This window comes from Mastigoproctus giganteus, chromosome 5, assembly GCF_048544385.1.
Source record: "Mastigoproctus giganteus isolate SK-2022 chromosome 5, ASM4854438v1, whole genome shotgun sequence".
NCBI lineage: Eukaryota > Metazoa > Arthropoda > Arachnida > Uropygi > Thelyphonidae > Mastigoproctus > Mastigoproctus giganteus.
In genome coordinates, this window is record NC_143579.1 from 89,924,289 (window position 1) to 89,937,040 (window position 12,752).

The window sequence follows — 12,752 nt, forward strand, 5'->3', positions numbered from 1 at the left end:
CGATAAATTTCATGGTTAAAAATATACTCTGCTAATTAAGAATATGCAAAGATCCAGAAAAAGATGCTAGCTTAATGTGAAATACTGAATGTCTGATTCATAAAAAAATAATTTCCGACGTATAAATATATATAAAAATGATTTAAGCAGTTTTCCACGTTGTTGCCACTTTCAACAATTACATTAAGCTAACTAAGGATTGCCCATGTCACATTTCTTTTCTCTTAATTTCAACCGAAAATTCATGGATTACTTAACAGAGTAATACTTAACAGAGTCATAAATACTTTGTACATAACAGCTCAAAAAGAGCTCGGTGTTGTAAAGTCAAAGATGTGTTATAAAAATAAGTCTGTTCCCTATCTTAATGCTAAAAAGGCAGCATTAAAATAAGAAAAATTTGGTATAATTTATAAATATTTACAACATCGTAGATATTTCAAAATCTTATAGATGTATCTTCTAATGCTGGATTGCTAACGCCCATTTTGTAGTCTTCGATAAATTCCAGGCGCGAACTGCTAGTTTTCATGTATTCCTGTCTAGCTATAGGGTCTCCTGGGCCCCAGCGTGATGAGGGAATAACAGCCTTCCTGAGATTCTGAAATGAGAAAGTTTTTTTTTAATATGTTGAATATTAAATAAGCGATGATGTTAATTCAATGTACAGCAGTTATTGATATGTACAACTAGAAGTTTGATAAAAGTACAGACAAATGACTTTGATACTTTATACTTATAGTTTTAGTTGGTTTGTTGTGTCATTGTAAACTATAAATTTTAACTCATTGAATTGTGGTAACGTGCCATCACGGCCTGGGCTCTTTTTAAAAAGAAAATAAAAATTCTGTTTATACTCTGGCACGACTGCATTGGTCAAAGATTACATTTAAAATCAATCAATTTGACATAGATACTGTATTATGTATTTAGCGGTTATCTGAGCTCGAATCACTAGCAACTCAAACTACTACACTCTTTAGTTGATCACTCAGCTACGCAAATATCATCAGTGCTCAGGTAATAATCGTACTTAGTGTTGAATATAAATTTTGTACAGGTAGTACTGATTTATGATAGGGGTGCATTCTTAGAAAGTATGACTTAAATGGAAACATTTTTCTGTTGAAATAAAAATTTGTTACAAACTTGTGCATTCTTGCGAGATGCTGTTACTCAATTTAATTGTTGGTTAATTTGTTCCATCTGTACTTAGTTGTGTAAAAATATGGACTCATTGGAAAAATTAATTGAGACTACACTACTGCATCACGTGCAATTGAAGTAAGTTATTATTGAAATGTTACAATTTCAACGACAGGAACACCTCAGTGCCAACCACTTAAGCAATTCTGTTACGTTTCGGGAACTCACTGTATCCCATCTTCAGGCCCATTTTTATGATCCTGGAGTGAAGTTTCCTGGGAAGTACTTTGTAGTCGCAATTAATTATCTCACAATGACAAACAATCCCCTCTTCCAATTAATTAGAAGCATTGGTGAAAATTCCCAGGATCTATTCTGGGTTTATATTCGTTGTCTGGATGTTCCCCCGGTCAGATTTTGTCATGGGCCATGCTACTTTTATATGTCACTGTTCAGTTACAGTTGCGTCCGTCAGCCTTCAAAGTGGCACTTATACTCCGGTCTAGCGGCTGTAATTTGTTAATTAAGTTGTTTGACAGCAAAAACATAACTACAGTAATGTTATCTAGATCAGGGGTCTGCAAACTTTTTTTTGAAAAGGGCCAGATCGTAAAATTTTTAGGCTCGGCGGGTCAGGTAGCAAGCTCGAAAAATTCTACTCAAGAGCAACAAAAAAAAAAAAAAAAAAAGCCGGTTCAAAATCTTTATTAGGAAGTGATATTTTACATCATATTTATACACATGCTGACACTTACAAAAAAAATGAATAAAACATTTCTATTTATTAATAAACGTATTATAGAACTGGTTAAATTTTGTACTAATGCAATTGTTTTTTCTGAGATAACATTTCATCATACTGGAGTTCGAAGTTAGTACTTTCTATCATTAAAGTTGTTTGCAAATGGTCATCCGTTAATAATGATCTGTATTGCGATTTTACATATTTCATTTTCGAAAAATGTCTTTTCACATTGGTAAGTACTCCCAAATACAGATATAAATCCCCGTGCATATGATTTTAATTGACCGTATTTATCTTCCGAAAGATATTTATAGAATTTGGTTAGATCCATTTCTTTAAACCTAACCTTTAGCATATCATCATTTTGCAGATCAATCACTTCCAATTGAAGGTCTGATGGAAGCGCCTCAATTGTACAGCCAAATGGATTTTGAAATATGGAAATGTCTTTTGCACTTGCATAAAGATCCGAAAAATGCTGTTGTAACTGTAGTTACAGTTCAGAAAATATATCCACTGCGAATTTTTTTGGGAATGGGGATTTCGCTATTTGAAAATTTTTACAGCATGGAAAATGGTCAAACTTGGTTAATGTGATTTGTGTTTCAAACAATGCAAATTTTTGACGATAGAATACGTTTCACATATGAGCACTGTTTTCCCCTGTAATTTTAAATTAAATTCGTTAAGATATCCCACGATGTCTGTAACAAATGCTAATTTCCATAGCCATTCATTGTTAAATAGTGGTTGTGGGCAGTTTTTCTCATTTAGAAAAATTTCTCTTGCTTCTCTGAGTTCAAAAAATCTCAATAAAAAAAAAAACCTTTTCCATTGCTGAGCCGTCGAACTGCTGTATGGTAGGGCAAATTAGGATATTCGGCTTCAATCTCTAATTAAAAAAAAAAAAAAAAAATCGCGAAACTGACGATTAAGTCCACGAGAGCGGATAAAGTTAACCGCTGACACAACTGGTTCAATAACACATGACAGATTGAGGTGTTTCCCACAAAAAGCCTGCTGGTGAATAATACAACGAATTACCAGAGGTTTTGAACATCTAGCTTCTTCACAAGCCTTAAAAATTTGTCCAACCAATCCTTTCCCCGTTCCACACATATTTTTACCACTTTCAGTTGTGACACATTTTAACTGATTCCATTGCAAATTGTACTGGGTTAGCGTTTTCTCTACTTCCTTGAAGATATCTTCGCCTGTAGTTGTTCCATGCAGACTATTCATAGAAGCTAATTCTTCAGTAACCTCAAACTCAGTATTGACTCCTCGAATAAACAGCAACAATTGGGCAATATCAGTAGTGTCTGTAGACTCATCAAGAGCCAACGAAAACCACTTGAAATTTTTGCCTTGGCTTTTAATTGACTCTTGATGTGGCTCCCGATGTCATCAACTCTAACAATTGTTCTCGCCGAAGGACTGACAGATAGAAACAAATCCATTTTCTCTGGACACATTTCTTCATCTGCCACAAGCAAACATGATTTAATTAATTCACCATCGGTAAATGGTTTCCCTTTCTTGGCTAATAATGGAGCTATTCCTAAGCTTACTCTAGTTACTGCTTCATTATCATTTTTTTATTTTGAACAAATTGCGTTGTGATGATGCATTACGTTTAAAAAAACTTTCCGATTTTAGCTTCCGTTGATTTTCTGTGAGTTTTGTATATTGTGCTTAGTTTGGTAATGACGACGTATATTGTGTCATTACATAATAAACATGATACTTTGTCATTTATTTCTATGACAATAGAATTCACGCTCCATTCAGCTTTAAAAGCACGACATTCGAAGTCCACTTTTCTCTTCATGTTTGGTCTTGAGGGTGACATGGAAACGGCGGGTAATAAATAAAAGGAAAAAAAAAAAAAAAAAACCCGCACAGCGCCGTGACATACCACGTGCGCCGCTAAAGCAAAACAGAGAAATGTTGGAAACATTTGTTCTACGTAGACGACAGAATGTGAATATGCGACGCCAGTAGCGCCACGTGCGGTCATTATTCTCAACTCTACTATCGGCTATTGCACCGCGTAATTTGATTTAATTTTTTTCATGTAAAAAAACAATATTAACCCGCGGGCCGGATTAAAAAGATCTAGATCCAAGTAGATTTCTAGATGCATCATCTAGTTGTTGAAGTTTTTCTTTGCACAATAATTCTTATCTTCGATTCGCACTGTTAATTTCTCCAAATTGTTTATAATGTAGTCTCCTTTTTCGTAATTCTGGTAGCACTTGCTGGTTTCACACTGCCGCACATTTTTCACCCATGCAATATATAGCAGTCTTATATCGTCATTATAATAGTTGTTAGCAAGCTAAGTGCTCGTCGTGCATATTGTCAGTGTCCCGCGTTGTTTAGTTTTAACACTTCAACTCAATCCCAAAAAATTTCCGGTGCAGGTGCAGCAGAAACCCAGTCCTTCCTTGCACCATTTGCATTTTCCGTGAGATACATGATTTAAATACTGTATTATTATTCAGATATGCTTTTAGAACAATCTGCAAATACAAAGTTCATTTCAATTAATTTAAGAAAATACCATGTCATAAGTTATAACACTGACGCTGTTTCATAAATTTAGAATCAGAAATAAACTATTTCTGAACAAATACACATTAATTGGTACTTGGTAGGATATACACTGCCTATTTTTATTGAATGAACTAAAAATTTTAAACACTTGTATTTTACGTTAAAATTCTTTAACTTCACAGTTAGGGCCTTTCTCTGTTGTTGGTTGTAGTTACATTTTAGAATCCTCCATGTTCAATAGTTTCAGTCCATAAAATTCTAATCTTGAGCTGTTTATATGCTATTTTTGTCATAGGCTGGGGGAAGGAAGTGCCCCTTCTGCACTTTCAGCTGCAGAAAGAGGATGTTCATTATGCATAGTCGGGTAGGGGAGAATAATAACCATTCTTACTTTCAAGAATGACCTTGATGGCTGAAAATCATGAATAGTGGAGGTTTCATATTTATTTCCGACTTCATACACTTTGAATAAAAAAAAACTGTTTATAAAATTCTCTCGGCACCGCATTTAGCCATCATGTGGTCTAAAACTACGGTAAGCTCAAACGCTTGTACTAATGTACTTTCGATATTGACCACTCTGCTACGACTTGGATGAAGCATGATATTTTCTCGAGGAAATTTTTCCTTGCCCGTTTACACATTCTTTGATTTTCAAATCTTAAAAACCAAATAAGTAAATGTTCAAAGTTTACAAAGAGTTTAATGTTTTAAGTTTAACAATTAAAAATAATAAATAAAATAAAGCACATTCTTTGTATATCTGCATAATGATGTTGATATCTTCCCAGTATTTTATGCAAGAACCGCTGAACTTAAACGCGAACCTTAAACTTTCAGAATATTTTAAATTTTTGGGTTTGCAATTTAATCGCTAAAAAGCGATTAAATTACAAATCGCCACCTTTTTTTCCCCCCCTTTTCATTAGGATACTCATAACTACTTCCTTGTCATTTTTTAAATATAGTGTATTATAGGGATTGGAGCGATTCGAATGCAAGTTGTGTACTGTTTCCATCACAGCGATCTCTGCCTTAGTATAGCTGTTTCAGTCACTTGGCACTCTTTCGGAAAGAGTCTGGGTTAGAGTCTCGCCTTAGACTGAGGAATTTGACTGTCTTTTTCTCTCGGGTTGCCGTAGCCGGGCTCAAGTGAGGAGTGAACAAACTGAAAAGTACGCGCTCGTTATCTCCCCCCCCCCCCCAATCCGTGTGGTCCTATATAGTAGCTAGACTGTGGTTGCTTAGAGAAACATTAAGCACATCCTTAATTTTCATAATTCGTTATAGCAGACACTTGGGACTTAGAAAATATAGAATTTTGCTGCAGAAGCTAAATAAACAGAGGATTATTTGTAATATCAATCCTGTATGGGAGTTGAATTGAATCCCCGCAATTGGCTATCGTTTAAGGCGTCATAATTGAAATAGATATTCATTTAATTAAATAACACATTAAGAATCGAGCGCAGCAGAAGCGGAAGATACGCCCGTTGAGTTCAGTAGGAAGCAAGTTGATCATCTTGGAATCTTTTGTAAGAATTTTTTTTTATAAAAAGACTGATATCAGTAATCTAAAGAACCAAAAACAATTAAAATTAGTTTAATCTGGATTGTTTCAATTTTTCATTGTAATATTTCAGACTGGTTAAAATAAATACTTACCTTTCTATTCTTGAAGAGAACTATAATAGCCCATATTGGAATCTGAACCATTGATATTATTGCCAGAAACCATCCAATGCCATCTGCCCAGGCAGGATACTCCTTTTCTCCGTACTTAACAGGTTTATGTTCAATCAAACTGTATATGAAGATAACCTGTAAGAATAAAGATCAAACTATTATTTATGCCTTCCTCAAGATCACCGGAATGATAAATAAATACCTTGCACTCGAGTTTAGTGTAGCAGTTAATTTCTAATTATGATTAGTTATTTAATTTGATTTGCGGTTTAGTTTTAAAAGATGATTGTAAAGCAGATAAGACAAAAAACGGAAAATATATAGCACAATTTAGTGAAATTGAATTGCGGTTGTCCAAGACATTTGGAACTAAGGGGCGGTTCTCATAATTGATTTATAAACTATGAAAGGTAAACAGGTGAAATTACATTAATTTTCATTTTTGTTTACAGTTTTATGTACTGTACATATAGTACTTACATAGCTTGAAAATAATTGCTGTTGATTTCTGCGTGAAAGATATTCGTGTATTTTCCTCTGAAAATTTCTATAATTTTCAACAAGCTAATTAGTTCGCATTCAAATTCTACCATCTAGAAGGGCTGTTCAATAAAGATTGAACATAATTTTTTTTCATAACATGCCTTTATTAACTATCCATATTCTGCTGGTAGTTTTCAAACAAACAAACAGAGCTTTGTTGCTTACTCTAAGTCGGAATGGAGCCACGTCTCATCCGCTGTTATTACTTGGTACAGAACCACAATCTTCAATAACCATCCGTTGCAGCTAATTGCAAACTTGCTGTTTTCAAGTGTGATAAATCTTGGAACCCAGTGCAGAAACATGTCATATACAAATGGTCTGTGGCGAATCAGTGGTTGGGACTCCAGGACCGCCGATTTTTGTGATTAAATCACGTCCATTTTTAAACATTCTAAACCACCTGATAGCTGTGTCATATGGCAGCATAAGGATGAATTCATCAGCCTCTTAACATTTTCCATGCTTCAGCTGATGTTTTCTTGAGACAGAAAATTTGAGAACTGCGCAGTTGCTATTCGAAGCAACTTGGTTTGGTCTTTAATTCCGCAGCTCAGCTGGAAACAGCAATCAGTACAATCGTTAATGAAAAATTCTGATTATTATTTATTGAACAGTCCTTGTATTATCAAACTGAGGGGAATTAAAGATTTCACTAGCTCGGTTTCCTTAGAGTATTCACAATACCCCAGTTCATTTTCAGCCTGTCTGATTAATATTTAAAAATGCAACTTACAGATATTTTTCATTCATCTCTCAAAATGTATTAATCTGGATCGCCTGAATCTTTGTTCAGACAGTCCTATGTTCATAAAAATTGATATTACAAATTTTTAATTTGCAGTAATTTATGTAATGTCGAATTTCATAGTCTTGTTTTTACGGCAAAGATTTTAGGTATTGCAGTTGGTGTTAAACAAGAAGCTATTCTTTCATAATGCTTTACGAGTGAAATCATGATGATTTTTATTACTATGGGGTGGTGGTGGTGGGGGGGGGGGGAATCGCTTAATTGAAACTTCGGATAACCGGTCTTTGAATAACTGTATTAAGTTGAAATTTATGATTAAATATTTTAAAATTTGTGAGTTTAATTATTTTTGGAAAGGTTTAAAATTTTAGAGTTCTATATAGACCTGCTTAAATAAATACGTTTGGCCAATTATACTTAAAAAATACAACTTTCATAACAGAAAACTTACCGTTAGTACCACAGGAGCAATCACAGCCCAGCATGCTTTCCAGATAATGTTAGGACGATAACCAAGCATGAATTCCAGGTCATCACAAAACCGATTTACACCTAATAAAAAAAGCCATTTTAAGTATATTTCATATATAAAATCTGCCTGCTGTTTCTTACTAAAGACTTATTATTGAATCATCTGATACATCTGTAGGATATGATCATGGGCGAATTAGCATTTTAGAGGCCCATTTGATATAAAAATAAATTATATCGTGTCCCAAAAAGATATACACACATTTTAGGAAATAAAAATTACATCTCAAACTATTATTATTATTGGATGTATACAGAAGCAATAGTTCATGGCACATAGCGAATTAGCCCTGATGTTTTAATTGTCCCTTTATTTCTAGGCACTTTTTACAGCGGCGAACTAAATGACAAACGTTCTGAAATGTAACTTCTGGGAAAACGTCACTCTTGTTTTTATTTCCTGCACAGAGGACGCTCTCTACCAAATAACCAAAGCTGCAGCTAACACTAATTACAAATACTTCCTCCTCATAACCATTGACTTTGCCATGCTCTGGTGGCCAAGCATTTTTCGCAGGCTAAGACTGGCATGCATACCAGCCAATTTATATAAGTGATACAAAGTTACCTTTCTAACAGGAAGATCACCTCCTCACCATACCAGAAACTCGCCAAATCTATCTACAGAGATTGTCCACAGGGCTCAGTCCTCGGCCTGTTCCTCTGGAACGTCGTCCTCGTCGAGTTACTTGGCCTGGATCTGGGCCCTGTTACTATCCAAGCATTCGCGGATGATATTACCATCTCAATCGCAGCGGACACCAGAGCAGCTCTCGAGGTCACTGGCAATCAAGCACTACAGATCTCACAAGACTGGGCGACTCTACACAAGCTCTGGGTTTCCCTACAGAAGACACAATCCATACTTCTCAAGGGCACCCTGCAAATATCAAAGCCTCCTCAGATCAAGGTACAAGGAAAACCATCAAGCTGGTAACCTCCCTAAGACACCTGGGTATTATCCTGGATTCGAAGCTCTTCTTCCCGCACCTCTCATACCTTGAAGTCAAAATCAGAAATTATGCAGCCCTAACCGTTCGAGTAAGCAGGTGTGACTGGGGACTAAACCGGAGAACACTCAAACTCCTGTATAAAGCTACATTCCTCCCTGTTATTACATACGGATCCAGGATTTTATACCATAGAGCAATAATTGTTCGCAATAAACGCAAACTAGAAACAATTCAGCGGAGTATATTGTTCGCCATTACCAGGGCCTGCTTCACAGTAAGCTTTCCCGCCCTCCAGGTTCTTGCGGGTGTACTCCGCTTGACTTGCATGTTATCCGTCGAGGATTGCATTACTGCTTATCGCGGGGCATTCCAGCTACCATCTCGGGAAGAGATAGACAAGGGCATAATAACTAAGAAATTCATCCCGGACGTCAAACTTGTTTATCCAAAGTCGCTGCTTTGGTTCTCTCCTGCACATATAACTGGACACTGCTCTATAAATCATAACCTTGGGAATCATTAATAACCCCTACTGTATGTGTGGAGAAATTTAAGATTGGGACCATCTTCTTTGTAACTGCCCAATTTATGATTATCTTCGAGGCAGTCACCAGACTACCTCAAGGACAGGAGCACCTGTTCATTTCTGACGAACAATACTAAAAATTACTAACAGAGTACGCACAGAACCTCTTTGCTAGGTGCAGGACTCTACAACCAACTCAAGCTAGGGATACAAACCCGTGGGCACTTTCTGAAATCGGAAATAAAAAAAATCTCTACTTAACTGTTTTACCAACATCGAATTGTTAACCCTGGGATATACAGGGTAGGATTACCTGTTAACTCACCCACATGGTTGGGTCGGCTCCAGTGGTCTTGACCACTGCCAAATATAGGTCACACCCAGCACTCTTGCTGCGTGGCTTTTATATCCTTCTGGGGTTATACACTTTTCGCCTGGTGGGGCATACGCTCCACTGTCAACTTAGGGGATGCCTTCACCTACATTCCTTTACTCTTACTTTCACACCCCCCCACCATCTTCTTCCGTACACCGTGTACTGCCGCACTCTTCCTTATTTTTATTTAAATATTTTATTTGTCTCCGTTCAGAAAGCTCAGGTCACCCTGACGGAGACCTGCCGGAGAATAATGGGCAACCTGGCTACCTCCTAGTGGTGTTTGTGGGCAATGTGGGGTCCCATCAGGGACCCTGCGGCCAAATGCCAGAACACACAACAGAACCCAACATAATATTCCGCATTCACCACACTTTTCTGGCATTTACAGTGTTCTGTATTTCTTCACGTACATATGGCGCAGATGTGGGAAGCCACAGGTGGCACCAGACCCTAACACTGTGCTTTTCAGCGATACACAACACCGTTCAGGGTAGTCTCACAAGTAGAAGTCGAGTGGGGTTAATCTCATTGTAGGAGACTGCTTAATGATTTTGTAATAACTGAGAGCAAAGTGGAGGAGAAATTGTTGAAGTTAAACACAAGAAAGGCACCTGGGGTAAATGGGATCTATCCAGTAATATTAAAGGATGCGGTAAAGGAACTAAGCAAACCCTTTGCCATAATTATGAAAGCTTCTTTGCACTCTGAGGTCTCCATGGATTGGACTGGAGATGTGCAAATGTGTCCCCAATTCACAAAGGGTGACACGAGTAATTACAGACCAGTTAGTTTAACTTCTGTTCCGGGTAAAATAATGGAGTCACAGGTTAAGGAACATATGCAGGATCATCTAGGCACAGCATAGATTTGTTATGGGAAAGCTTTGTCTGACAAATTTGATTGGATACAATGATGTGGTTACAAAGGAACTGGATGCAAAAAATAATTTCGATATCATATACAGTACTTGGATTTCAGGAAAGCTTTTGACACTGTTGCGCTTGAAAGACTGCTGTACAAATTGGAGTAGAATGGTATTAAGGGTAAGTTTCTAAAATGGATAAAAGGATGGTTCAGTGAGAGATGACAGAGGGTGGTAATCACTGGCGCTGCTCTTCGTTTACTAATGTTATTACTGGAGTTCCACAGGGTTCGGTGTTGGGCCCACTGTTGTTTTGTATATTTATCAATGATATTGATGAAGGTATATCAGGCTTAGTGTCGAAGTTTGCAGATGATACAAAGGTTGGCAGGGTTGTTAATGATATTAATGGCAGTGTGCTATTGCAAAAGGATCTAGATAAGTTGTGGAAATGGACTGAGAAGTGGCAACTGAAGTTAAACATTGACAAATTCATTCAAAGTACTGCATATGGGTAGAAGTAATCCCAGAGGAACGTATCAACTGTGTGGTATTACACTTAGGGTGGTAGAAAATGAAAGACCTGGGAGTGCAGTCAGATATGAAGTTTTCTGAGCAATGCAGACAGGCTGCAAGAGCAGGTCATGGGGTTTTGTCAATGATATACAGGAATTTTGCTAGCAGGGAAAGGGAGGTGTTATCCCTTTATATAAGACAATGACCAGGCCACGCCTTGAGTGCTGCGTACAGGTCTGAAGGCCTCATTTTAGGAAGAATGTAGATTTGCTTGAGCGTGTACAGAGAAAGGCAACAAGATTGGTGAGAGGAATGAATTGGGTCCTCTTACCAAGAGAGGCCCAAGTTCTGCAAATTGCAGCGGCTGGAGACTAGGCACCTGCGAGGCGATCTGATTGAGGTGTATAAGGCCTTGAATGGATTGAGCACACTGAATTCTGATGAGATTCTTCCACTTGCTCAGATTACGAATATAAGGGGGCATAAATTCAAATAGAGGAAAGGCAGTTGTAGAATAAATGTGCGGAAATTTGCCTTTAGCCAGTGGGTGGTTAATTGCTGGAACAAACTTCCATCTGTCGTTGTGGAAGTTGATGGCTTAAATGAATTCAAGGAAGAACTGGACAACCATTTAGAGGGAATGGTTGTAGGTTTTTTTTGGCTGATGCTACATAAGCCCATAACGTTGGCTTTATTGTATCACATGCCTCTATTACTATATTCATCCTTTTATTTGTTAACCCTTCCAGCTCAGCTGTCCATTCATAGAAGAAGTATTTATGTCCTTCATCATTTTTTTTAAAATTTAATTGGTAAACTGAGGACTAAGACAGATACTAAGCAAACAGTTCCATAAACGCAGAATGAACTAAAATAAAAAGGATAATGAATAAACTTGAAAAGAAAAAAATCTACTTCAGTAAAACTGAAATAAATTTAAACTTCAACAAAAACACAAACTGCAGTATATTTCTATGGAGGAAATTGGGATTTTTCTTGCTTTCGTTTATTAAATTTTTCGTAGTTTTGAAAAACCTGAGGTATTGTAGTATTACTTTGGTCTTAACATTTACTTCAGAATAATTTGCTACAGTATTAAAATTAAGTTTTACCTCTTATGGATATAGTAACATTTAGAGACTCAGGGAGTTTTCTGTGTTAAACTCAACAGGGCCTTGCAGCATCCTGATGGATTCTTTATTTTGGGACTACTTACTTTTGGTGGTAGGTATGAAGAAACACCAAGAAGAAACTTTAAGCTCTTCCATAGATGAGCTTCGGTGTATCTACCCCTTGCACACATATTGTATATTATACTTTATGACTATAGCAAAACATTGCTTTAAAACCCTTTCCACTGGCAATTCTGATTTATAGAGATGTTTCCATTTTGTCAAGTTCAATAGTCGTTAGAGGCCATATATCAAAAGAATAACACCAAATATCGTCGGAAATTTTTTTTTTTCCTCCTCGTAATACCACCACAATATGAAGCAATTAACCTGCTTATAAAAAAGGACTAAGTAATTGCTTTTAAAAACGTTTTTGCTGGCAC

General features: G+C 36.7%; 1 protein-coding gene across 1 annotated transcript in view; it reads right to left on the minus strand.

The window, feature by feature from the left end:
* Positions 1-429: 429 nt before the first annotated feature.
* Positions 430-12,752, minus strand: part of LOC150085551 (sodium-dependent proline transporter-like) — a 57,677-nt gene continuing 45,354 nt past the window's right edge. The window contains exons 14-16 of the mRNA XM_090373337.1: positions 7,882-7,982; positions 6,116-6,271; positions 430-601 (exon numbers count right to left, since the gene is read on the minus strand). Coding sequence (XP_090229463.1) covers positions 440-601; positions 6,116-6,271; positions 7,882-7,982 — 419 coding nt within the window. The 3' untranslated portion in view covers positions 430-439. The remainder of the gene's footprint in view (positions 602-6,115; positions 6,272-7,881; positions 7,983-12,752) is intronic.